The 27,157-nt window shown below is 39.8% G+C and overlaps 1 protein-coding gene and 1 long non-coding RNA gene across 8 annotated transcripts in view; one reads left to right on the forward strand and one right to left on the reverse strand.

Annotated features, from left to right (window-relative positions):
• The window catches only part of LOC134354875 (uncharacterized), a 35,069-nt gene extending 8,734 nt beyond the window's left edge, over positions 1 to 26,335 (reverse strand). The window contains exons 1-3 of one of the 3 annotated variants that reach the window (XR_010019914.1): positions 24,421 to 26,335; positions 21,243 to 21,321; positions 18,733 to 18,809 (exon numbers count right to left, since the gene is read on the reverse strand). This is a non-coding gene — a long non-coding RNA (uncharacterized LOC134354875). The remainder of the gene's footprint in view (positions 1 to 18,732; positions 18,810 to 21,242; positions 21,322 to 24,420) is intronic. The other 2 variants (XR_010019913.1, XR_010019912.1) reach the window with 2 other exon arrangements.
• LOC134354873 (inaD-like protein) overlaps positions 1 to 27,157 on the forward strand; it is a 332,069-nt gene that overhangs the window by 275,086 nt on the left and 29,826 nt on the right. For all 5 annotated transcript variants that reach the window (XM_063064296.1, XM_063064298.1, XM_063064297.1 and 2 more), the window contains exons 40-43: positions 7,939 to 8,086; positions 10,992 to 11,078; positions 13,290 to 13,404; positions 20,362 to 20,399. In XM_063064296.1, coding sequence (XP_062920366.1) covers positions 7,939 to 8,086; positions 10,992 to 11,078; positions 13,290 to 13,404; positions 20,362 to 20,399 — 388 coding nt within the window. The remainder of the gene's footprint in view (positions 1 to 7,938; positions 8,087 to 10,991; positions 11,079 to 13,289; positions 13,405 to 20,361; positions 20,400 to 27,157) is intronic.

The following is a 27,157-nucleotide window of genomic DNA, read 5'->3' on the forward strand; positions in this document are numbered from 1 at the left end:
GAGGCACCTTATCAAATGCCTTCTGAAAATCCAAGTAGATGACATCCACTGCCTCTCCTTTATCCATCGTACTTGTTACTTCCTCAAAAAATTCTATCAGATTTGTCATCAAGATTTCCATTCATACAAACCATGCTGACTTTGACTTGATTTATTATTAGTCTCCAAGTACCCCAAAACCTCATGCTTAACATACTTAACAGACTTTAACATCTGTTGTGGCCACTTCCGTCACCAATCAGTTTCCCGCCTCCTCCCTCTCCAAGTCCGGGTTGCAGCGAGTGGTTCATTCAATGGAGAAGATCATGGGCCGACATTAATAAGACCTGTTTGTTGCCAGAGCAGAAAAAGTTACTGCTGACTCCACCCATCCAGACAGTCACCAATTCCCTAATTTGCCATCAGGGAAGTGCGACAAGTCCATTACCCATCAGGACTACACGTCATCTCTGAAACTTCTTTCCTGTAGCTTTCCAGCTTCTCAACAAAACTCATTCAGGTGTAAATCCCTTACTACCCTGGAACAACATCCATTAAATAGTCTTTCCTGTTCTCCTTGTTCTATTGATAACTATTCAGTCTGTTCATATGTTCACATTTATTTAAGTTTGATTATTAACATTTGTGACTGTGACTATTCTGCTAGTTGTTGGTTGTTCATGTCTGTTTGCACTATTATCTTGTAAAAAGGTTGGTTCCAATTGTGCTATCTGTTATGGTATTGTCCTGTGTTTTATGCTTAGCAGTGAACCACTATCAAGTCTGGTATACTTCACATACTGGCAATGAAGTGATTCAGATTCTGATCCTGAGGCTGTGCCCCCAGTCGTAGACTCTTCCACTGTTTGAAATATCGTCTCCCAATAAGCAAGTTGGGTGTCTGCATTAGCACCGTTGCAATTCCCTGTACCTATTAACTCAGACTATAGGACTCTAAGTCATTTATCAGAGTTTTCCGGTGACGTAAAATAAGTAGAATTATAAGCTGTAAGTGCAATCATTAAGCATTGTGATAGAGAAATGTAATAGGCGATCAGATACGTCTGTGACAAATGGATTTCATGTAAGCAAATGTGAGGACATCCACATTGAGAAGTTAGAAGCAGCAAAGGTCTAGAAACTTTAAGATCCTAAGCAAAGATCATTAATGAGTAGTGTTGATAATCTGCCAGTGAAAATAATCAAAAAAGCTATTAGACTGCTGACCACTAGTGTATGTATAGGGTGAGTATGTACCACACCTGGCATCTCTGAGTTATCTTAAGCACTGTTCCTTAGCAAGGATATTTTGACCTCAGAGCATGTACATTGAAGATTTAGCTGGATATTATTTGCGTTATAAGGATTAAATTATAAACAGTGAAATTATACAGTTCCAAAGAATAAATTAATCTGTAGAGATTAAAGGGATAGTTTGATTGAAGTTTTCAAGATATTCAGGGGACTGATGATTGGATTGAAAGAAACTATTTCTGCTGATGGTGGAATTAAGGGGTGGGGGGAGGGAAGGTTAAGAATTAACCAAGATTTCTGGGGAGTATTGCTAGGAATGACTCCAAGAGCAGTGTTTTGTACTGTGTGTGGGATGTGGGAAGCCTGAGAGAACTCCAGTCTCCCAGATAAACCCATCTGCTCCAGGTGCATTAAGCTGCAAATCCTGAGATAACATATTAAGGAACTGGAGTTAAAAAACGTAAACACGAGGAATTCTGCAGATGGGCAGCATCCCTAGAGATGCTGCCTGGCCTGCTGCGTTCACCAGCAACTTTGATGTGTGTTGGTTGAAGGAACTGGAGTTGCAGATTGATGTTCTTCGACTCAGATGGGAGAATGACGAGGTGAAAGACAGAACTACAAGGAAATAGTCATCCCTAGATTGACAGGTAACTGGGTGACAGAGGGATGGGAAATGCACAACCAGGGCAGAGTATAGCTGTGGCCATTCCCGTCAATAATAAGTATACAACTTCAGATACTATTGTGGGGTACAACCTACCAGTGGGAGCCATAGTGACTTAGACTCTGGCACTGAATTTGGTGCTGCGGCTCAGAAGAACCACAGAAGAGGACTGCAATGTTGATAGGAGGTTTCATAGTCGAAGGAAGAGAGAGTAAATTCTGTGTGTTGATAGAGCCATCCAGATAGTATGTTGCTTCTCTGATGCTAGGATCAGGGATGTCTCGGATTGGGTCCATGGCATTCTCAAGGGCGAGGGTAAACAGCCAGAAGTCTTGGTACATTTTGACACCAATGACATAGGAAGATAAGGTGAGGAGGTCCTGAAGAGAGATTTTAGGGAGCTCGGTAGAAGCTGAAACGCAGGAGCTCCAGGTAGTAAACTTGGGATTGTTGCCTGTGCCATGTGACAGTGAAGGTAAGAATAGGATGCTTTGGCAGATGAATGTGTGGCTGAGGATCTGGTGCAGATGGCAGGGGTTCAGATTTGTGGATCATTGGAGATCTCTTCTGGGGAAGATATGACTTGTACAAAAGGGACGGATTACACCTGATCCCGAGGAGGTCCAATATCCTTGCAGGTAGGTTGGTTAGAGTTCATGGGGAAGGTTTAAGTTAATTGGCAGGGGGTTGGGAACCAGACTGATAGTGCTGAAGTTGAAGTAGTTGGTTTACAAGCAGGGGCAATGTGTAGAGAGACTCCTAGCAATGAGAGAGCAATAAGGCGAAATTGCAGTCAACAAGATGAGTTGCAGTGTAAAAGGCGGACAAAGTCGTAAAAGGTGAATTACAGAACTGAAGGTGTTATATTTGAAAACGCGCAGTATATGGAATAAGGTAGATGAACTGGCAGCACAAATTGGCATATATGATGTTATAGACATTACTGAACCATGGCTGAAAGAAGATTATAGCTCAGAGCTTAATGTCCAAGGATATACAAACTGTAATTGTATCGAAAGAACAGGCAGGATGGCAGAGGGCATGGCTGTTGGTAAAAAATTAAATCAAATCATTAGAAAAAGGTAACATAGGATGGGAGGGTGGTGAATCATTATGGACAGAGCTAAGGAATTGCAAGCATAAAAGGACCCTGATGGGAGTTGTATACAGACCCCTAAACAGTAGTAAGGATGTGGTCTACAAACTACAATGGGATATAGGAAATGCATGTCAAAAGGGCAATGTTACAATGGTCAAGGGGGATTTCAATATGCAGGTAGGTTGGGAAAATCAGGTTGGTGCTGGATACCAAGAGGGAGAATTTCTAGAATGCCTACGTGATGGCTTTTTGGAGCAGCTTGTGGTTGAACCCAATAGGGGATCAGCTATTCTGCACTTGGTGCTATGCAATGAACCGGAATTGATAAGAGGGCTTAAGGTAAAGAACCCTTAGGGGCAAGTGATCATAATATGATCGAATTTACAAAGACAGATGTGTAAAAAGGGCCCGAATGATCACTGGGGACCCGAGTCACCCGAACCACAAACTGTTCCAGCTGCTACCATCCGGGAAACGGTACCGCAGCATAAAAGCCAGGAACAACAGGCTCCAGGACAGCTTCTTCTACAAGGCCATCAGACAGCTTGACTCATGCTGACACAACTGTACTTCTATGTTATATTAACTATGCTGTTGTACGGACTATTTATTATAAATACTATAAATTGTACATTGCACATTTAAACGGCGATATAACATAAAGATTTTTACTCTTCATGTACATGAAGAATTTTAGTAATAAAGTCAGTTCAATTCAATTCAATTTACCCTGAAATTTCAGGAGGAGAAGATAAAATCAGGTGTATCAGCATTACAGTGGCATGAGAGAGGAGTTAACCAGAAATGATTGGAAAAGAACACTGGCAGGGATGATGGCAGAGCAGCAATGGTTGGAATTTCTAGAAGCAATTTGGAAGCCCAGGATGTATAAATCTCAAAGAGGAAGAAGGCAAGATGACATAACTGTGGCTAACAAGAGAAGTCAAAGCCAACATAAAAGCCAAAGAGAGGGCATATAATTGAGCAAAAAAATTATTGGGAATTTAGAGGATTTGGAAGCTTTTAAATACCAACAGAAACTAAAAATGTCATTAAGAAGGTAAAGATGGAATTTGAAAGTAATCTGGCCAATAATATTAAAGAGGACACCAAAAGTTTCTTCAGATACATGAAGTGTAAAAGAGAGGTGAGAGTGGATATCAAACACTGGAAAACGATGCTGGAGGGGTTATAATGGGGGACAAGGAAAATGAAGATGAACTGAATAAGTATTTTACGCCAGTCTTCACTATGGAAGACACGAGCAGTGTGGGGTAGTTCCAGAGTGTCAAGGGTCAGAAGTGTGTGAAGTTACCATTACTAGGGAGAAGGTTCTTGGGAAACTGAAAAGTCCGAAGATAGATAAGTCGCCAGACCAGGTGGTGTACATGCCAGGGTTCTGAAAGAGATGGCTGAAGAGATTATGAAGGCTTTAGTAATGATCATTCAAGAATCACTAGATTCTGGAACGGTTCTGAGAGACTGGAAAATTGCAAATGTCACTCCAATGTTCAAGAAGGGAGAGAGAGACAGAAGAAAGGAAATTATAGGACAGTTAGTCTCAACTCTGTGGTTGGGAAGATGTTGAAGTCAATTGTTAAGGAAGTAGCTTTGGGGTACTTGGAGGCACACAATAGATTAGGCTGTAGTCAGTAGGGTTTCCTCAAGGGAAAATCTTGCCTGACAAATCTGTTGAAATTCTTTGAAAAAGTAACATGCAGGATTGACAAAGGACAGTCAGTAGATGTTGTCAACTTGGATTTTCAGAAGACCTTTAACAAGGTCCCACGCACGAAGCTGCTTAACAAGTTAAGAGCCCATGTTGTTACAGGAAATTTACTTGCATGGATAAAGCAGTGTCTGATAGACTGAAGGCAAAGAATGAGAGTAAAGGCTGCCTTTTCCATTTGGCTGCTTTTGACGAGTGGTGTTCAACAGGGGTCAATATTGGGACCGCTTCTTTTTACACTGTATGTCAATGACTTGCATGATGGAATTGATGGCTTTTTGCAAAGTTTGCAGATGATACGAAGCTAGGTGGAGAGGCAGGTAGTTTTGAGGAAATAGAGAGGCTACAGAAGGACTTAGACAGACCCCTTTCCACCTTTGATTTTTTAGTTTTCTCCCCATTTACAAAGTAGTCATTGCCTTTATTCCTTCTACCAAAGTACACTGTATTCTATCTGCCCCTTCTTTGTCCATTCTCCCAATCTGGCTAAATCCTTCTGAAACCTCATCCTTAATAATGGAGTTAATAATAATTAATAATTATTATTAATAATAATAAACATCTTCCCAACCATTGAAATCTGGCTAACTGGCCTATAATTTTCTTTCTTCTGCATTCCTCCCTTCTTAAAGAGTAAAGTGTTATTTCCAATTTTACAGTCCATAAGACCATAAGACATAGGAGAAGAATTAGGCAATTCAGCCCGTCGAGTCTTTAAATATATGCATGGACTTGGTCTCCACCACAGTCTGTGGCAGAGCATTCCACAGATTTACTACTCTCTGGCTAACAAAAGTTCCTCCTTACCTCTGTTCTAAAGGGTGGCCCCTCAATTTTGCAGCTGTGCCCTCTAGTTCTGGAATAAGAAACTTCCTGCCTACATCCACCCTATCTAGTCCTTTCAACATTAGGTAGGTTTCAATAAGATCCCCTTGCATTCTTCTAAATTCCTGTGAGTACAGGCCCAGAGCTGCCAAACATTCCTCATATGTTAACCCCTTTATTCCCGGAATCATTCTCATGAACCTCCTCTGGACTCTCTCTAATGACAACAAATTCTTTCTGAGATATGGGGTCCAAAACTGTTGACAATACTCCAAGTGCGGCCTGACTAGTGTCTTCTTAAAGCTTAGCATTATCTCCTTGCTTGTATATTCTATTCCCCTTGAAATAAATGCCAACTTTGCATTTGCCTTCTTTACCACAGATATAACCTGTAAATTAACCTTCTGGGAGTCTTGCACAAGGACTCCAAAGTCCCTCTGCAGCTCTGATGTTTGAACCTTCTCCCCATTTTGATAATAGTCTGTGGTATTGCTCCTTTTAACAAAATGCTTTATCGTACATTTCCCAACACTGTATTCTATCTGCCACTTTTTGCCCATTCATCAAATTTTTCTCAGTCCTGCTGCAATCGCATTGCTTCCTCATCACTACCTACCCCTCCACCTATCTTCGTATCATCCACAAACTTTGCTGCAAAGCCATCAATTTCATTATCTAAATCATTGACAAACAATGTGAAAAGTAGTGGTCCCAATACTGACCCCTGAGGAACACCATTAATCACCAGCAGCCAAGCAGAAAAGGCCCCTTTTATTCCCACTCGCTGCCTGTCAGCCATTCCGCTGTCCATGGCACCTTATCAAATGCCTTCTGAAAATTCAAGTAAATGATATCCACTACCTCTCCTTTGTCCACCTTGCTTGTTACTTCCTTGAAGAACTCTTAACAGATTTGTCAGGAAAGATTTTCCTTCACAGAAACCATGCTGACTTTGACTTATTTTATCATTAGTCTCCAAGTACTTCAAATCTTCATCCTTAATAATAGACTCCAACACTTTCCCAATCGCTGAAGTCAGGCGAACTGGCCTATAATTTCCTTTCTTCTGCCTTCCTCCCTCCTTAAAGAGTGGAGTGATATTTGCAATCATCGAGTCTTCTGGACCATGCCAGAATCAAGTGTTTCTTGAAAGATCATTACTAAAGCTTCTACAATCTCTTCAGCTACCTCTTTCAGAATCATGGGGTGTAGATTATCCGGTCCGGCTGACTTATCTACCTTCAGACTTTTCAGCTTCCCAACACTTTCTCCTTAGTAATACGAACTACACTCATTTCTGCCCCCTCACTCTCTCTAATTTCTGGTTTACTGCTAGTGTCTTCCACATTGCTGGCTGATGCAAAATACTTCTTAAAGTTTGTCTGCCATTTATTTGTTCCCCATTAATACCTCTCCAGCGTCATTTTCCAGAAGTCCAATATCCACTCCCTCTTCTCTTTTACTCTTTATATTTCAGAAAGAAACTTTTGATATCCTTTTTTATTTGCTAGCTTACCATCATATTTCATCTTTTCTCTCCTTGTGGTGTTTTTAGTTGCCTTCTGTTGGTTTTTAAAAGCTTCCCAATCCTCTAGTTTCTCACCAATTTTTGCTATACTATATGACTTCTCTTTTGCTTTTATCCTGTCTTTGACTTCCTTATCAACCACTGTTGCCTCATTCTTCCTTTAGAATATTTCTTCATCTTTGGGAAGTACCAACCCTGTGCCTTCCAAATCATCCCTGAAACACCCGCCATTGCTTTTCTGCTGACACTCCTGCTAGTGTTCCCTTCCAATCAACTTTGTCCAGCTCCTCTCTCATGCCTCTGTAACTCCCGCTACTCCACTGTAATAATGATACATCTGACTTTATCTTCTCCGTCTCAAACTATAGGGTGGATTTTATCGAGAAAGCCATCAACTTGGCATTCTACAAATTCCCGCTCTTGAAATCCAGTACGAACTTGATTTTCCCAATCTAACTGCATATTGAAATCCCTCAGGACCGTCATAACATTGCCCTTTTTACATGCCTTTTCTCTCTCTTGTTGTAATTATATCCCACATAATGGCTACTGTAAATTTTGAAAGAAAGTCAAAAACATGATTTCTGTGAAATGCAGAAGCAGTTATGGGCTCAAGGATAACGTTCTATGTCTTAATACAGAGCTTTGGCCTCTGAAGATATACATTAGAAATAAACATGCATCATTTTCTGATCATTCAGATTCATGGAAACTCATTTGTTAGAACTTGTAATTTCAATTGTTTTCTCAGTGCAAAGGATAACTAAATTTATGCCTCATAAATGTAAAGACTTTGTATATATTTTAGATGAATTAAATCAATTGAATAATTGAACTGTTTGTAAATATTTTGACAGGATTGGAACCGGGGTATTTATCTCAGACATTGTTAAAGGTGGGGCTGCTGAACTCGATGGAAGGCTTATGCAAGGTGACCAGATCTTGTCAGTAAATGGAGAGGATATGCGAAATGCTTCACAAGAGACTGTGGCAACAATACTAAAGGTAAACCACATGAACACCAGCAATTAGAAGTTCAAGGCCACGTCAAAAGGTGTCAGAATGTAGGTGAATGGGAGAGTTGCAACAGTTTCATCCAATGTAACGAGGGAGTGATGTCCCAGCAATTTTAGGAGTCAGATGTAAACTGATACTGAATTATTCCTTTGTCATGGAGGTCTTTAAGTAATATTGTCAGTTAGAATATTAATGTTACGGGTGGAACTGAGGAATAAAAATGGTATGACCGCACTCATGGGACTATATTACAGTCTGCGGGATTTAGAGGAACAAATTCACAGGGAGATCACAGATTTGCAAGAACTATAAGGTTGTTATAGTAGGTGATTTTAATTTTCCACATATTGACTGAGACTCCCATACTGTACAAGGACTAGATGGGGTAGAGTTTGTCAAATGTGTACAGGAAAGTTTCCTTAATAAGTTCATAAATGTCCCAACATGAGAGTGGGTGGTACTTCATCTGTTATTAGGAAATAAGATTGGGCAGGTGACAGAAGTTTGTGCAGGAGAACATTTTGTATCTAATGATCATAATGCCAGAAGTTTCAAAGTAAATATAGAAAAAAAGGTCTACAGGTTGAAATTCTAATTTGGAGAAAGGCCAATTTTGATGATATCAGAAAGGATATGGCAAGCGTGGATTGGGATCGGCTGTTTTCTGACAAAGGTGTACTTGGTAAGTGGGAGGCCTTAAAAAATGAACTTTTGAGAGTACAAAGCTTGTATGTGCCTGATAGAATAAAAGGTGAAGATAATAGATTTAGGGAATCTTGCTTTTCAAGAGATATTGAGGCCCTGGTGAAGGAAAAATAGGTGCATAGCAGGTATAGGCAGGTAGGAAAACTTACGGAGTATAGAAAATGCAAGAGGTCACCTAAGAAAGAAATGAGGAGGGCTAAAAGAAGGCACGAGGTTGCCCTAGCAAACAAGGTGAAGGCAAATCTTAAGGGATTCTACAGATATGTTAAGATCTAAAGGACTGCAAGGGACAAACTTTGTCCTCTGGAAGCACAGAATGGTAAACTATGTATGGAGCTAAAAGAATTGGGGGAGATTTCAGAATGAACTTCTAGCATCTGTATTTACTCAGGAAATGGCCACAGAGTCTATCGAGGCAAGGCAGTGAGGTCATGAACCCTATACAGATTACACAGGATGAAGTGTTTGGTGTCTTGAGACAAATTAGGGTGGATAAATCCCCAAGGCCTGACAAGGTATTTCATTGGAACCTGTGGGAGGCAAATGTAGAAATTGATATGTAATTAAATTGAAAAGAATATGTAAGGCGCTCCTTCCCTTCGCTAGTCTGCAGGTTGCCCTTGGGTGAGGTGTGGCACCACTCAGCAGGATCACATGAAGCCATGGGAGCAGTTGGTGGATGGTCATATGTGCAACTGGTGCATATCCCAAGTCCTGATTATGTGATCACTAACACCAGGCATACAGTCTCTGAAGAGTATTGATAACGGCTGGGGTCACCCATCTTGTAAAGATGCTGCCCAGAAGAAGGCAATAACAAAACGCTTCTGTCAAAAATTTTGCCAAGAACGATCATGGTCATAAAAAGGCCATAATCAGCCAAGTCATACAACGCAGCACATAACAAACAAACAATGTAGGGTAAATGCAAACTTTTTCCATTGAGATTGGGTAGGACTACAACCAGAGGGCAATGGTTAAGGGTGAAAGATGAAAAGTTGAAGGGAAACTTGAGGGGAAACTTCTTCACTCAGAAGATCATGAGAGTCTGGAATGAGCTGCCAGCACAAGTAGTACATGCAAGCTGGATTTCAAAGTTTTAAGAAAAGGTTGGCTCAGTACATAAATGGTTGGGGTATGGAGGGCTATGGTCCAGGTGCAGGTTGATGGGAGTGGGCAGTTTAAGTGGTTTTGGCATGGAGCAGATGGGTCAAAGGGCATGTTTCTGTGCTGTGCTTTTCTATGACTCTATGGAATGGCATTTGGAAGTAGCAGGTGGCTTGAGGTGAAGTATCTTGAAGGATACTGGAATATATATGAGAGTGGATACTTCAGTCATGGAATAAGGTTTATGCCAGCAGACGTGGATGCCTAGGATGCTCAGTGAGGCTAGCCTATATACCTGAAAATGCAAAGAAACCTGATTCGCTTTTATAGAACAGCTGAATTAATGTCTTGTGTAATGGAAACCAAAATACAAGTATTTAAAACAAATCTGTAAATAAAGCCAGCCTTAGTAACAACAATCATCAAGCTCATTCCTGGGATTCTGGGTGATAAATTTTCATCAGTGAATAAATATAACATCACTTGATTGCTGTCAGAAATGTTGGGCCTCATTTGCTACTGAATTTTATAATAAAGAGCCATGACCAAAACAATCACTGACTACAAACATCTAGCACGCTCAAAATAAAAACAGGAAGTGCTGGAAACATTCAGCAGATCAGGCAAAATTCTGCGGAGACAAAACCAGCTAATGTTACGGATCATTGGCCTTCATCAGTGGGCAGACAGGCCCTAAGAAAACATCTGCTACTCACCCCAATTTAACCTTCCTGTGTCTCTCAGTAAACATTCTTGAGTTTGTTTAAAGATACTTCCTGTTGCTAGGCTTTTTGACAAAGGACCCAGCCCCCAATAGCAGGTAATTATATCACAAGTCGGTGGAAACATGTATTTGGTGCCAGTTCGTGAGCACTCTTTGCAAAATCCAAGTTATTTGAAATTCTGTAGCAGCCTGCACAATCTGGGCATTGAAGGCCATGAAAAGACTAGAATTTCTAGTATATGCTTTTGGTGCACAAGGCAACCAGGCAAAATTGTAAAATTCTACCCTTTAATTGTTTAATTGCAATACAAATTGGTATTAGACTTCCTTATAACTTAAACTTCTGCTTTTTTTCAGTGTGCTCAAGGATTAGTTCAGTTGGAAGTTGGCCGTCTGAAGGCAGGCTCATGGATCTCCTCCAGAAGTACATCACAAGGCAGCCAGGTCATTTAAACTCCGAAGTTCATTTGTGAAAGAATTTGCTGAAAGTTAATCATCATTTCTTATCTTTCAATTAATCAGTGATATGTTAATTAGAATTGTGCCTGTGCCTCAGACAATATGCTTTCAGTTCATTGGAATATCAAAATGAAATTCAATTAAATTATGTAAAAGTAGTTACAGTCTGTCTGGAACACTCCGGTGCATCTCTTATAGCAAGTGACATAAGAACAGACCTGCAAGCAGATTGCCTTTCTGCTGGGGGACATTAGCCAGCAATGTAATACACATAGGTCCCGTATCATTTTGAAGATCTGTATTGTCTTCATTAATATATGTGACCTTAGTTTATTCATTATTGCAAAATGAGGATTGCATTATCATCGTGGGGATCAGTTAATAGCTGTGAAAGCCAATGTATAAATGGTTTAATGTTTATGTTGATGCCTCAAGGGAACAGTAGTTTCGTTGCACATCCCAAAGCTGCAAGAAAATATTTTATCTAAATTTTTGTACTTTATTCATGAAATAGGAAGATGAATTATATTTGGAAGTCAGTAACTTTATATTAATAGCTAAAACAGGTGAAGAATTGTGCTTTATAAAATGTTAAATTTATGAATTAGGAAAGTATTATACTCTGTGAAACTGTATTAGTAATTATCTGTGGCTTCCAAATATTGCATCATTAAATTATCAGAGGAAAAGTGATCTACTTTGCAGAACTGTAACCATAAATTCACTGTAAATTAATTGGACGTTTTATTTTTAAAGCCACTGTAATTATTTTCTAATTGGCAGTATTTTTAAAAAGTGCTTACTTTCCAAATGGGAAATGAAAATTGCACTGATTTATTTCATTTCATTCTTAATTATCAGTGTTGTAAAAAGAAAATCTCTGGCTACGGTAAAGGATTGCATTCAAAATATCGCTGTCAGATTATCATTTCTGATATATACTAATTTTATTTCCATTCCCTGGTTTTTTGGTTTTGATTTTTGATTTATTGCCTCTGCCTCATAATTTTCACTACATTATGTATGTAAATTGCGGTTTAGAAATTCAGAAATCAGAAATGCAAAAAGGGACTGGGGAGTCCTAGTGCAGGATTCCCTAAAGGCTAACTTGTAGCTTGAGTTATAAGGAAGGCAGATGCAATGTTAGCATTCATTTCAAGAGGACTAGAATATAAAAGTAAGGGTATAATGCTGAGGCTTATAGGCAACAGTCAGATCACATTTGGAGTATTGTGAGCAGTTTTTGGCCCCATATCTAAGAAAGGCATTGGAGAGGGTCCAGAGGAGGTTTGCAAAAATGATTTTGGGAAAGAAAGGATTAAACTACGAAGAGCATTTGATGGCTTTGTGCCTGTACTCACTGGAGTTTGGAAGAATAAGAGGTGATCTAATTGAAAACTACCAGATATTGAAAGACCCAGATAGAGTAGATATGCAGACGATGTTTCCAGTAGTGGAAGTGACTGGGACCAGAGGGCACAGTCTCAGAATAGAGGCATGTCCATTTAGAACAGAGGTGAGAAAGAATTTCTTTAGCCAGAAGGTGGTGAATTTGTGGAATTCATTGCCACAGAAGGCTGTGGAGGCTAACTGAATGGATATATTTAAAGTGAAGGTTGATGGTTACTTAATTAATAAGGGTGTCAGTGATTATGGGGAGAAAGCAGGAGAATAGGGTTGAGAGGGAAAATATATTAGCCATGATCAATTGGCAGAGCAAAGTCAATGGGCCGAATAGCCTAATTCTGTTCTTATGACTTATGGGCTTATGTTAACATTTCTTAATCAATTATTATTTCTTAATTCTGTTCCTATGTGTTACTGTCTCATGATCTTATTTGTGGGGAAGAGGGATGTAGAGGTGGTGGTGGTCAGGGAAGAGAGGTGCAAGTAGTAACCATTTTGAAAACTGTTAATCAGGAACAAGTGTTGATCTCCAAGCCCAGCATCAAAATCTGTGCAATGATTTCCATCTGTGACTATCATGGTTTAATCTGTGAAAAGGAATTAATCATATTTTTTCTTTCACTGTTCAGTTATTGGTGAATAGCCCACAAGATTAGGATAAAATAGGCCAGAATTAGGAATGCATTTGAATCCCAATTGATATCCACTGTTGCCTCACAATCCAATTGATATCCTCTTTTTAAATTAAATTACCTTTATTAATTTTAATTTATTCTGATCTGACACTAGATGAGCCAAGAAAGTGGCATCAGTAATCAGTCAAGATTTGGAGCTGCTGTGACAACTTCACAAAATATTGCTATCAGCAAGAAAAATACAGCTGAATCCTCACAGAGGAACTTGGGTAAAATGTTAAATGTTTAATGTGTCGGGACTTTCTTTACATGTACTTTTTTCAACTATAATATCTGGGAAATTTTTACCTTCATGATATTGGGAATTTCTGCAGTAGATGGGTAATCGACTCAGCAATCATACAATCGATGAAGATTGTTCCATATTTTCTCTCTGATTTGTTAAATAGACTGATCTTTGATGCATAAAGTTTAGCTGAGTTCCATGAACACTCATGAAAAATGGAGAAATTAATTTGCACTGTAATAGTTATTGATGTATTTGTTGTGCAATTGCAACTATTTTGAAGTGAAGTATTTCAAAATAAAAATGCATTAAACTCATTCAACCCATAATCTGTCCATAGAATGTGTAGTCTATTCCATCACACATTTTCTAAGGCAAGGTTCCTCATTATTATCCTTCAATGCTCCTTCTCACAGTACAGATGCCAGTGTCCAAACCAGAAATTATTGCCTGTGAGAATGTGTTGGTAAGCAGTCCCCTTGGTCAAATACTGCATAATGTCATCGGTTTGGGACTTACAGGATTGCAGCCCATTCACAATGAAGGAATGATGACATACACTCAGTGGCCACTTTATTAGGTACCTCCTGTACATAATAAAGTGACCTCTGAGTGTATGTCATGGTCTTCTTCTGCTGCTGTAACCCATCCATTTCAATGTTCAATGTGACTTGTGTTCAGAGATGCTCTTCTGCATACCACTGTTACAACATTTTTATTTGAGTTACTGTCACCTTCCTGTCAGCTTGAGCTAGTCCTGCCAGTCTCCTCTAACCTCTCTCATTCACAAGGCATTTTTGCCCACAGAACTGCTGCTCACTGGATGCTTTTTGTTTTTCGCACCATTCTATGTAAACTCCAGAGACTGCTGTTCATGATCAGCAGTGTCTGGAATACTCAAACCACCCCATCTGGCATCAACAATTATTCCACAGTAAAGTCATTTAGATCACATTTCTTCTCCCTTCTGATGTTTGGTCTGAACACCAAATGAATCTCCTGACTGTATGCTTTTGTGCATTGAGTTGTTGCCATATGCTTGGCTGATTAGATATTTGCATTAACAAGCAGGTATGCAAGTGTACCTAATAAAGTGGCCTCTGAGTGTATGCTAGATAAAATGGTGTGCAAGCTGGAGGGCAAGCAATATTTGGTGATGTTTACATGCACTCAGCACTTGAAGCTGGTTTGCTGCTCGTGCCCATAATTGGAGCCTGCCTTTGCTGAGGATAAGTATACTCTGGGACCTCCTTTTAATAGTGTTTAAATATCCACCACTGTTCATGACTAAAAACAGCAATTGCTAGAAACATCCAGAAAATCGGGCACCCTTTGTGCGAAAACAAGTAAAGTCAACATTTCCAGTAAAAGACACTTCATCGGAACTGGGAAGGAGAGAAGACAATTTACTATTAAATTACAGAGAGTGTGAGGGATGGATGGATAGGACGAATGAAAGAGTGAGGCCAAATGACTCCAAAGTTTATGGAGTTCCAACAGTTGGTAGAGTTACGGAGAATGAGGAATGTTGTAATAGATTAGACTAGGATATACATCTGCAATAATTGGTCTGGACATTGAGTATAACAGTTGGGAAGTCATGTTGCAGCTATACGAAATTTTGGTTAGGCCACATTTGGAATATTGTGTGATTTCTGGTTACTACAGTACAGAAAGGATATGGAGAGGGTGCAGAAGAGATTCACCAGGATGATAATTGGATGGAGTGTAGAGGGTGACGTTGGACAAACTTAGATAATTTTCTCTGGAGCATTGAAGGCTGACAGGTGTCCTGATACAAGTATATAAAATTGTGAGAAGCATAGATATGATAGACAGAGTCTTTTTCCCAAGTTGGTAATGTCAAGTACTAAAGAAACACAGATTTAATGTGAGGGGAGGAAGTTTAAAGGTGATATATGAGGCAAGTTTTTGGTGTCTGGACTTCCCTCCTAGGGGAGAGGTCATAGAAGTAGATACCAAAGCAATATTTAAGAGGTACAGTGCCTATCAAAAAACATTCGCCCCCCACCCCACCAGAAGTTTTCATGTTTTATTGTTTTACAACATTGAATCACAGTGTATTTAATTTTTTTTGACACTGATTAATGGAAAAAGACTTTTTTGTGTCAAAGTGAAAACAGAAAGATACAAAGTGATCTAAATTAATTACAAATATAAAACACAAAATGACTGATTGCATAAATATTCACCCCCTTTAATATGACACACCAAATCATCACTGGTGCAGCCAATTGGTTTTACAAGTCACATAATTAGTTAAATGGCTATCATTATTGTACAGTCAAGGTGTTTCAATTGATTGTAGTAAAAATACACCTGTATCTGGAAGGTCTAACTGCTGGTGAGTCAATATCCTGGCAGAAACTACACCATGAAGGCAAAAGAATACTCCAAGCAACTCTGTGGAAAGGTTATTGAAAAGTACAAGACAGGAGATGGACACAAGAAAATTTCCAAGTCACTGAATATCCCTTGGTTAAGTCAATCATCAAGAAATGGAAAGAATATGACTCAGCTGTAAATCTGCCTAGAGCAGGCCGTCCTCAAAAACTGAGTGACTGTGCAAGAAGGGGACTAGTGAGGGAAGCCACCAAGAGACCTAAGACAACTCTGGAGGAGTTACAAGCTTCAGTGTCTGAGACTGCGCATACAACAACTGTTGCTTGGGTGCTTCCCCAGTCACAGCTTGATGGGAGAGTGGCAAAGAGAAAGCCACTGTTGGAAAAAAAACACACATGAAATCTCGGCTAGAGTTTGCCAGAAGGCATGTGGGTGACTCTGAAGTCAACTAGAAGAAGGTTCTATGATCTAATGAAATGAAAATTGAGCTTACTGGCCATTAGACCACACCGCACATAATCAAAAACACATCATCCCTACCCCAAAGCGTGGTGGTGGCTGCATCATGCTGTGGAGATGCTTCACTGCAGCAGGTCCTGGTAGGCTTGTGAAGGTAGAGGGTAAAATGAATGCAGCAAAATACAGGGAAATCCTGGAGGAAAACCTGATGCAGTCTGCAAGAGAACTGCGACTCGGGAGAAGATTTGTTTTCCAGCAACACAATGACCCCAAGCTAAAAGCCAACAGGAATGGCCTAAAAACAACAAAGTTTATGTCCTGCAGTGGCCAAGTCAGAGCCCAGACCTCAAACCAATTGAGAATTTGTGGCTGGACTTGAAAAGGGCTGTTCACTCACGATTCCCATGCAATCTGGCCGAGCTTGAGCGGTTTTGTCAACAAGAAAGGTGGAAAAATTGCAGAGTCCAGATGTGCATAGCTGAGAGAGACCTATCCACACAGACTCAAGGGTGTAATTGCTACCAAAGGTGCATCTACTAATACTGACTTGAAGGGCGTAAATAATTACGGTGGTGCTAGAAAGTTTGTGAACTCTGTGGAATTTTCTCTACTTCTGCATAAGTAGGACCTAAAATGGGATCAGATCTTTATGCAAGTTCTAAAACTAGATAAGTGGAACCCAATTAAATAATAACACAAAAACATTATATTCATTTATTTATTGAAAAATATTGATCCTGTATTACATGTATTTGTTGGAAAAAGTATGTGAATCTCTGGGGTAATGCCTTCTACAAAAGCTATTTGGAGTCAGATGTTCCAATCAATGAGATGAGATTGGAGGTATTAGAGGTGCCCCGCCCTATAAAAAAAAGACACAGTCAAGTTACTGATAGAACCTGTTCTTCTGAAGAAAGATCTGTTCATGTGCACCTTACCTCAATCAAAGCAACTTTGAGAGGACTTTAGAATTGTAAAGATCCATCAAGCTAGAAAAGGCTACAAAAGCATTTCTAAAGACCTTGTCTACAAATGGAGGAAACCTGGTAACTTTGCTACTCTCCCTAGGAATGGGCATCCTGCAAAGATCACACCAAGAGCATAACGTGCAATGCTGACGGAGGTGAAAAAGAACCCAAGGGTAACAGCAAAAGACCTGCAGAAATCTTTTGATCTTGCTAAAGTCAGTGTTCATGTATCCACAGTAAGAAAAGCACTGAACAAGAATGGTATTCATGGAAAGACACCACTGAGGAAACCACTGCTCTCCAAAAAAGCATTGCTGCATGTCTCAAGTTTGCAAGACCACCTGGATGTTCTACAATGCCTCTAGGACATTGATCTGTGGACAGATGAGACAAAAGTTGAACTTTTTGGCAGAAATGCACATTGCTATGTTTAGAGGAAAAGGGACACTGCACACCAACACCAAAACCTCATCCCAACTGTGAAGCATGGTGGAAGGAGCATCATGGTTTGGAGCTGCTTTGCTGCCTCAGGACCTGGACATCTTGCAGTTCTTGAGGGAATCCACGATTGTATCAAGTGATTTTACAGGACAATATCAGGGTATCAGTCTGTCACCTGAACTTAATAGAAGTTGGATAATTCACAAGACAATGATTCGAAAGACGAGTAAAGTAGGGAGAAGGCCAAGGAGTTGACAAAAGGATCAACAGTAATTGAATGGCAGAGCAGACTCGATGGGCCAGATAGCCTAATTCTGCTTGTATATCTTCTGAACTTGTGGTTCTAATCAACAGCAGAATGGTTTAGAAGGAAAAAATTCATATTTTGGAATGGCTGAGTCAAAGTGCTGACCTTCATCCTGTAAAAATGTTGTGAAAGGGCCTTAAGCAAGCAGGTCATGAAGGAAGCCTGCCAACATCCCAGAGTTGAAGCGGGCTTGTAAGGAATGGCCTAAAATTACTCCAAGCCAATGTTTAGGACTGATCAACGGTTACCGGAAACGTTTGGTTGAAGTTACTGCTGTACAAGGGGGTCACGCCAGTTACTGAAAGCAAAGGTTCACATAATTTTTCCAACAAATACATGTAATAATGGATCATTTTTCTCAATAAATAAATGAATAAGTATAATGTTTTTTGTGTTACTATTTTAATTGGGTTCTCTTTATCTAGGTTTAGGACTTATGTGAAGATCTGAACATATTTGAGGTCCTATTTATACAGAAATAGAGAAAATTCTGCAGGGTTCACAAATGTTAAGGCACCACTGTATGCAATCAATTATTTTGTGTTTAATAAATGTAATAAATGCAGACCAATTTATAGAAAATTGTTTTCACTTTGACACAGAGTCTTTTCTGTTGATCAGTGTCAAAAACACCAAATTAAATTCACTGTGATTAAGTGTTGTAAAACAATAAAACATGAAAACTTCCATGGGGGGGGGGTGAATACTTTTTATAGGCACTGTATTTAGACAGATACATAAACAGATAGAGAATAGAGAAATACAACCCTACAGGCAGATGTGATGAGTTAGATTGGCATCCTGGTCTATGCAGGACCAGTTCCTGTTCTGTGTTCCCTCAGGTGATGCCTGTTCAAAGAGTAAAACATGAAATAATTACTGATGGGGTAACCTTAGCAAAACTAGCCAGTTCAAATCAAAGTATGAAAAGTGTTCTCGCAGAAACTATTCAATCTGATACTGAGACCTGAAGGCTGTAGAATGCCCAGATGGAAGACAAAGTGCTTTTAATCAAATATAGCTTGGGCTTCACTGGAACTGTGCTGATGAGCACAGACACCACACAGAGTAGAGTTTGCACTTCTTCCTTTCACCATGTGGATTTCCTCTGGATGCTCTGGTTTGCTCTCACATTTCAAAAGTTTTTGGGTTGGTTGGCCAGTAGGCCACTATGAATTGCTGAGTGGTAGTATGAGGAGTTGATGAGAATGTGGGGAGTATAAAATGGGATTAGTGTAAATATGGATGCTTGATTTTCAGTGTAGAGTCAGTGAACCAAAGGGCAACTTTCCCTTTTTTGATCAGCGGTTTACAAGCTGTTAAAATTTTCAAATTAAAGTATGATTACTATTGTCCATAAAGCACTCTATTCTTGGGAGGCCCACCATTCACGAAAATCCCCACTGTGCCCATAGAAACCAATGCTCCCTCTCCAAGGGCACCCGGCACAGACATAACCCCAGAAGAGAGACAGGCGGTCAACTTGGCCAGGGTGTCGTTCTATGCAGCATGATTGTAATTCACTTTCTGAGACCAATGGTTCAGAGTTGGAGTGAAAAAGAAAATTAATGTGACATCTCTCTGGAAATGCAGGCACTCCCGGTGACTAAATGGAGCTGTTCTGTAAAATAGTCACTGATCTACATCTGTCTTTTCCAGTGGAAAGGAATCCACATTGTGAGCAAACTACACAACATAATTTTCTTGATTAGATGTGGCAGGACCTCAAAATTTTGATTTGACCCATTGTTTGTGGGTTTGCTTAGCTTTATATATTGCATGCTGATTTTACTGTTTAGCATGCACGTGTTGCAACTTCAGCAGAAGACACCTCATGTTTGGAACTGGTATGCCCTTCTGGACTGCTTATTGAACCAGTGTAATGTAACAGAACTTAACATAAACATTCTTTTCATATCTTTACTGGTTAAACTTTAGCTACTGCCCTTTAAAGTGGGGATATGCTTAATCCAATTCAATAAGATGCAACAATGAAAGGCGATTGCAATGACCTAGTGACACGATTATCAAATTATTGAAGACCAGATGTCAGAGAAATCCCAGATTCAATTCACATTTTCATTGATATACTTAACAAATTAATAGAAACTTACTATAACTGTCATTGGTGTAAGTCCTGGATTCATATCTCAATATTGAAATGTGATTAGTTTTAATTATTCTCCACTTTGCAGTAAACAAGTAATAAGCATTATTATTTGCAAAAAGGTCATATGATTCTCTTATTTCAAAAATGCTGTATGCAATATTGCAACAAAACTCTTTGTACTTTTACATAACTTCTCACAATCTTAAAATAGTTAACTTAAAATCCAAGTTATCAATGGAACATGGCTAAGGCAGTCTAATAATGAGTTTTGTTTCAACTTGAATCTTTTAGGTTCAGATACAGGTCTGAGAACCGTGGAAATAACAAGGGTAAGTAAAATGTACTGTATATAGTTCTAATGGAGAACAAGGCTGTACTTGACCTTCGGGACTAAAACTAGGCAGGAGATGGAAATGTCGTTCAGAGAACGTTGGAAATAGTAGCCATAATTATTAAAATTAGTAATGGGATAAGGTTGGTGCTCAAATCAAGGTGCTGAATTGCGGGGAGGTTGATTTCAGTAGCATAAGAGAGGACCTGGCAATAGTAGACTGGGAGTGGAAGCCCAAAACATTGACTGTAATTTCTTCTATAGATGCTGCCTGGCCTGCTGAGTTCCTCCAGTATTTTGTATGTGTTGCTCAGAATCCCAGCATCTGCAGATTTTGTCTTGTTTGGGAGCAGATGCTTGTAGGCAGGATCATATCTAACTTACAGCAACACACGCAAAGTGCTGGAGGAAGTCAGCAGGCCAGACAGCATCTCTGGAAAAGAGTAAACAGTCGAGATTTTGGGCCAAGACCCTAACATATAGGAGTCTTTGAAAAGAGAGTTAGAAAGTTAGGGCCAACATGTTCCAGTAAGGGTGAAAGGCAAAAATGGCAAAATTAAGGAACATAATGACCAAGGATATTGATCAGGAAAATAAAGGCAGCATATGACAATAGGGGCAACTGGAATCAACTGAGTCCATTGAAGAATATAGAGTATGTAAGAGAGAGCTTAAGAAAGAAATTAGGAAGCAAAAAGGGGCCATAGTAAATCCTTAGTAGATGTAACTAAAGAAAGTCCTAAAACACACTACAAATATTTAGGGCCACATAGTAGTGTAATGTCGTGGTACAATAGAGTGACCTGGTTCAATTTTGCCACAGTCTATAAGGAGTCTATACCTTCTCTCTGTGGCTGGACGCTCCAGCTTCCTTGGTAATTGGACAGCACGGTCTCGGGGTGGAAGGGCTCGCTGCAATGCTGTATCTCAAAATAAATAAATAATGAATCAATCAATCGATTTTGGAGCCCTCAAAGGAATGCAAAAGTTTTCATTAGCTGAGGGGATGAAATGGAGAAAAGCAGATGAAGTAAAGGTGATGTGCTGGTAACTCCTGCGCTTCTTTCCACTGTTAAGCTAATACTTTTCTGTTACTATATTATTTTGTTCAAATCTGCCAAGGCATTTTCTTATCTTTCAGGTACCATTTCTAATGAAATTTGTCATATCCTCTCTGGCAAAATGCTGACTTTCAACATTGTTTTCATTTTGCCCTCATTTTTTCCCCATTGCTGGAGTAATTGATAGTTGTGGTGAAAGGCCTACACTTAAATTAGAGATGCTGTTTTCTGAGTACTGGGTATCTAGGGATAGTCATAGTAGAAGGAAAGCAGGGAAAAACAAAAATAGAAGGTGCAGACAGGTACTTTAATGCCATCGCTTTCAACACACAAGAAATTAGAACTGGGAGGACTGTGTCAGAACTTAAACTGCTATTTTTAGCTTCATTTTTGTAACCTGTAAAACTCAGTAATGTGTGTCATCCTGAAAACCAGGTCGGCTGGCAAAAGTGAAAGAGAAATTTGACAAGTTTGTATAAAGTATTAATGTGATAATGACATGTATTTCTAACCAGATTCAATTGGTTTTGAAATCAATGAAACAGCAAAGATCATGTTAAATCATATTTGTTGAAAAGGTGTTATTGTCCTCACTCATTAATCGTGGACATGCAAAGATCAACTAATGTAAAGGTAAATTTTTGCTTTTAATTGGGAACAGATAATCCAAAGAAATCTGTGAAACAGATATTTTAGAGCTTTCATTGGGAAGCCAAATAAAGATGGGTTGGAGAAAGAAATAGAGGATAAATATTGGGGGTAAGGGTGGGAAGAATGTATGAGCTCGGCCTTTGACTGGGCCAAATGGCCTGGCCTGTCTCTTAGAAACATAGAAAACCTACAGCACAATACAGGCCCTTTGGCCCAAAAAGCTGTGCTGAACTCTTGAGTTGCAATTACAGAATATGTCACAGGTGAGTTTTGTGCTGTTTTAAATCCCAGCTTTTGAACAGTGTAACACACACAGAATGCTGTAGGCAGCATTTATGGAAAAGAGTACAGTCAACATTTTGGGGCAAGATCTTTCATCAGCACCAAAACGTCGACTATGCTCTTTTCCATTGATGCTGCCTGGCCTGTTAAGTTCCTCAAGCATTTTGTGTGTATTGCTTGGATTTCCAGCATCTGCAGATTTTCTCTTGCTTGTGATTTAAACAGTGTACGAGGGGTGATTGATAAGTTCGTGGCCTAAGGCGGAAGGAGTCAATTTTAGAGAACCTATCATATTTATTTTTCAACATAGTCCCCTCTTACATGTACACACTTAGTCCAGCGGTCGTGAAGCATACGGATCCCTTCTTTGTAGAAGTGGTCCACAGCAGGGGTGATTGATAAGTTCGTGGCCTAAGGTAGAAGGGGATAAGTTATTAACTTCAGATTTTCTGCTTTATCACTCAAAGAGTTGAACTGCACGTGCATGTAACAAGAGTGTCTTGGACCTCCAGGTGGTCCACAACAGGGGTGATTGAAAAGTTTGTGGCCTAAGGTAGAAAGAGATGAGTTATGCAGCTCTCATTGCATGCACGTGCAGTTCAACTGAGTGAAAATGCAGAAAATTTGAAGTTCATAACTCATATCCTTCTACCTTTTGCCACGAACTTATCAATCACCCCTGCTGTGGACCACTTCTGGAGGTCCAAGACACCAACCTCTACAAAGAAGGGATCCGTATGCTCCACGACCGCTGGTCTAAATGTGTAAATGTAGGAAAAATATATATGCTAGGTTTTCTAAAATTGACTCCTTCTACCTTAGTCCATGAACTTATCAATCACCCCTCGTCCATCATTTTATGAAGTAACGCACAAGAAATTCATTAAGAACTAGTAGGCTGGCCTGGAATGTTACATTGGAAGGGATATAGGGAAATCTAGTTAACTAGATTCATAACTGACAGAGGATGATGGTGGAAGATTGTTTCTTGGCGTGAAGGCCTATGACTAGAGTTGTGCCTCAGGGATCAGTGCTGTGACCTGGGAATGCATAAGGCATAGTTAATAAGTTTCTGGATAATATGAAAATAGGTAGCAGCATAGACGATGAAGAAAGTTATGAAAAATTCCAGGGGTATCTCAATCAGCTGAGTAAGTGGGCCATGGATTGGCAAATGGCATTTAATCCACTTAAGTGTAAGGTGTTGCATTTTGGAAAGTCAGACTTGTACAGAGAATCGTCAGGTTCTGAGGAGTGTAGTGGAACAGAATGACCTAGGAGTATGTGTACGTAGGTTGCTGGAAGTGGCATCGTAGACAGGGTGTTTGGCAAGCTGGCCTTCATCAGCCAAGGTACTGAATACATCTGCTGGGACATTATGTTGTAGATGTACATCACAAGAGTGAGGCTGCATTTGGGGTATTGTCTATGCTTTCTTCACCCTTTTATAGGAAGGATGTCATTAAGCTAGAAAGAGTGCAAAGAGAATGTTGTCAGAATTTGAGGGACTGAATTATAGAGAGAGGTTGGACAGAATAGGGCTTTATTCCATGGAATGTAGGAGGCTAAGGGGTGCACTTATAGAGATGTATAAAATCATGAGTGGCATACAGGTAGATAGGGTTAATGCATTCAGGCTTTTCGCTGGGAAAAGATAGCCCAAAACTGGAGGGCATTGGTTTAAGATGAGGGGGGAAAATATTTAAAAGGAAGTTATCAAGAAACTTTACACAGTGTCTGGCAGAAGTATTCAGCCCCAGCCCTTTGTTCACATATGTAAGACTCATTGCATCTAGTGGCATGATCTCGGGTGTGGCGCCCCCTCCCCGACCAAACTTTAGCGCTCTTGTTTGGGTGGATGCTGCGTGATGTGTCCCCTGTGTAAAATCAGCACCCGAAATAAACATTCAGGCCACAATGTGCAGTTAAGATTTTGTATTTAAGTATGGGTTTGTAGAGAAACAAAAGAAAAGGAAAACAAATAAAAGGAGCGAATAATCTCATAAACGTGTCCAGTGCACAAACCTTGGAGCTCACGGATTCCCTTTCGCCGATCCTCCTTTGCTAGTCAGCCCCTGGGCTCCCGCCCCGAGCCTAGGCCCAGCAGGTCTGGCAACTGTCCCCTCAAGCCACGTCTTCTCTCTTTATCCTCCTAGCGCCTTCTTCTCCAAGCCCGCACAATCTAACAGCTTTCACACAGACAGAAAGAATAACATCTATCCCAATTGGTTAGCAAATGAATACAAATCCCATTATCACTAATTATAACCCAAACAGGCTGCTACAGAGAACATTACCTCATCAGTTAACATTACAGAGAAGCCATTTCATATTAGCCTTAGCAAGTGACATGAAAGAAGAAACCCTTACACATAAATAAGTAGCGATTTTTGATCAATTTAACTGAGAATTTTTATTTGTGAATCGCATGCTCCTTTTTTTACACATGAGCCCCAAAACAGGGAAAATTATAAAGCATGACAAACTAAAAATGAGAAACAGAAATGATGGCATTTCAAAGGTATTCATCCCCCTTTGCTCAGTAGTTAGTTGAACCACCTCTTGCTGAGTGTTACAGCCAGCAGTGCTTTTGGATTCAGGTAAGTCTCTATTAGCCTTGCAAAATGTGATGGAGCAAGATTTTCCCTTTCCTCCTTGCAAAATTTCTCAAGCTGTGCCAGATTAGTTGTGGTCAGCAATCTTGAGATTGTGACAGAGATGTATGATTGGTTTAAGGCCAGGACTCTGAGTGGGCTGCTCAAGGACATCAATTTCCTTCATTTGAAGCCACTGTATGGTTGTTCTGGCTGTGTGCTTTGGGTTGATGTCCTGCTGGATGATAAACTTGCTCCCTAGTTTAAGCTTTCCAGCGGGGACTAACAAGTTTTCATCCAGAATCTCTCTGTATTTAGCAGTATTCATCTTCCCATCAATCCTGACCAGATTTCTAGTCCCTGCTGCAGAAAAGTATCCCCATACCATGATGCTACCTCCACCATGCTTTGATGTTACGTGGCTGATGCGCAGATTTAGATTTACACCGCAGGTGCCACTTGTTGAGGCCAAAATGTTCCACTTTAGTCTCATCCAACCACAAGACTTTCTTCCACATCTTTACAGTATATTCTAAGTGATGCTTTGCAAAGTCTTTATGGGCAAGGATATGTTTTTTTTTAGCCAGGGCTTCTTCCTTTCCACTCTTCCGTAAAGGCCTTAAAGATTGTGGAGCCATGAACCTCATCTATTACAGCCACTGGCTTCTGTGGCTCACTCAGAGTGACTGTTGTTGTTACACTAGCCTCTCTTACGAGTGCCATTCTCCGCTGGCAACTAAGTTTAGAGCGGCAGCCTGACCTAGGCTGTGGATTTATATTTTTCCCACTTTTTCATGATGGATTGTACTGAGCTCTGAGGTATGTTCAGTTCCTTTGAGATGTCTTGTACACTTTCCCAGATTTGTGCTTCTGGATTATCATTTCCCTGACTTGCCTTGAACGCTCTTTTGTCTTCATTTTGCTTTGGTCTGTTGAAAATCAACCATACTGGTGGAACTAACAGCGAGGGGGTATTTATTCAGATGATCCTCCAATTTTCTACATCAACAAGTGTGCCTGAGGAAAGTTAGCATAGTAATTACAAAGGGGATGAATACTTTTTCAGCCTCACAATTTTGGTTTTTAATTTTTAGTAAATTGTTACTAGGATTTGGAGTTTTTCTTTTGATTTGACATGATGCACAATGTTTTGTAGATCAAAAAAAAATCCTAAACTATATTCTAAATTTAGAAAATAAGACAGTAAAATGTGAAAATATTTGTGGGGGCTGAATACTTCTTCAAGGTACTATATATTGAAATAGCTGCCAGAGAAAGTAATTGAGGCAGGTACAATAATTACATTTAAAAGAAATTTGGATAAGTACATGGATGGCAAAGGTTTAGAGGGATACAGGCCAAATACTAAATGGGAGTGTTTGGTTGAAAAATACTAGAGTAGTGGGCACCTTGGTTGACTTGGAATACCTGTATCGATGGTCCTGTTTCTGTGCTGTGATGCTTTATAACTGGGAAAAAGAGTTAAGTATTTGTTGCTCAATCATTTAGCCATAGGTTTGTTGCAGCAACATTCAGCAGTATCCTAGATCTAAACCATTAGGCCTTTACATGCTTGTCTTTGTGTAGTGTGCCTTTGTGGAACATATGATGGGAGGTGCCAAGTACGTATAAGTACCAGGATTTGATCAATGAATTGACATCAGAATCTCAGTAACAGTTTATACTAGAGTCAGGATATGATTAGAATCTCACTAAATGAGTAAGGATGGGGGCAGGGGGTGGGATCAAGAGACCAATCAGGAATTTGGCAGGCGATGTGTGGGGCAAAATTCTTGGATAGAGAGAGCAGCAGTGTCAAATGTTGGTGGTCTGTAAATATTACATGTAATTGGGAAGACCAATGCTATACTGTGCTTTACAAAATGATTTGTGAATTGGTTGCCACGGAGATTACACCTGGATTCTTGTATTTATGTCTGGTATTCCCACGTAAGGAAGATGTACTCATGAAAAAGAGGTGCAGTAAAGAGTTTTATGAGGAGAAGTAGACTGGATCTACACACTGATGGGTTTGACAGTGAAATGATTTTATGGGAAATTCTTAAAAGAATTTAGGTATAGAGGTGTTTTCCCTGATGAGTCATCTGGGAATGTCATAATCCAAGCATAAGGGGTTATTAATTCAAGAACAAGTTAAGAAGAAGTGC

The sequence above is a fragment of the Mobula hypostoma genome, chromosome 12 (assembly GCF_963921235.1).
Source record: "Mobula hypostoma chromosome 12, sMobHyp1.1, whole genome shotgun sequence".
Taxonomy (NCBI): domain Eukaryota; kingdom Metazoa; phylum Chordata; class Chondrichthyes; order Myliobatiformes; family Myliobatidae; genus Mobula; species Mobula hypostoma.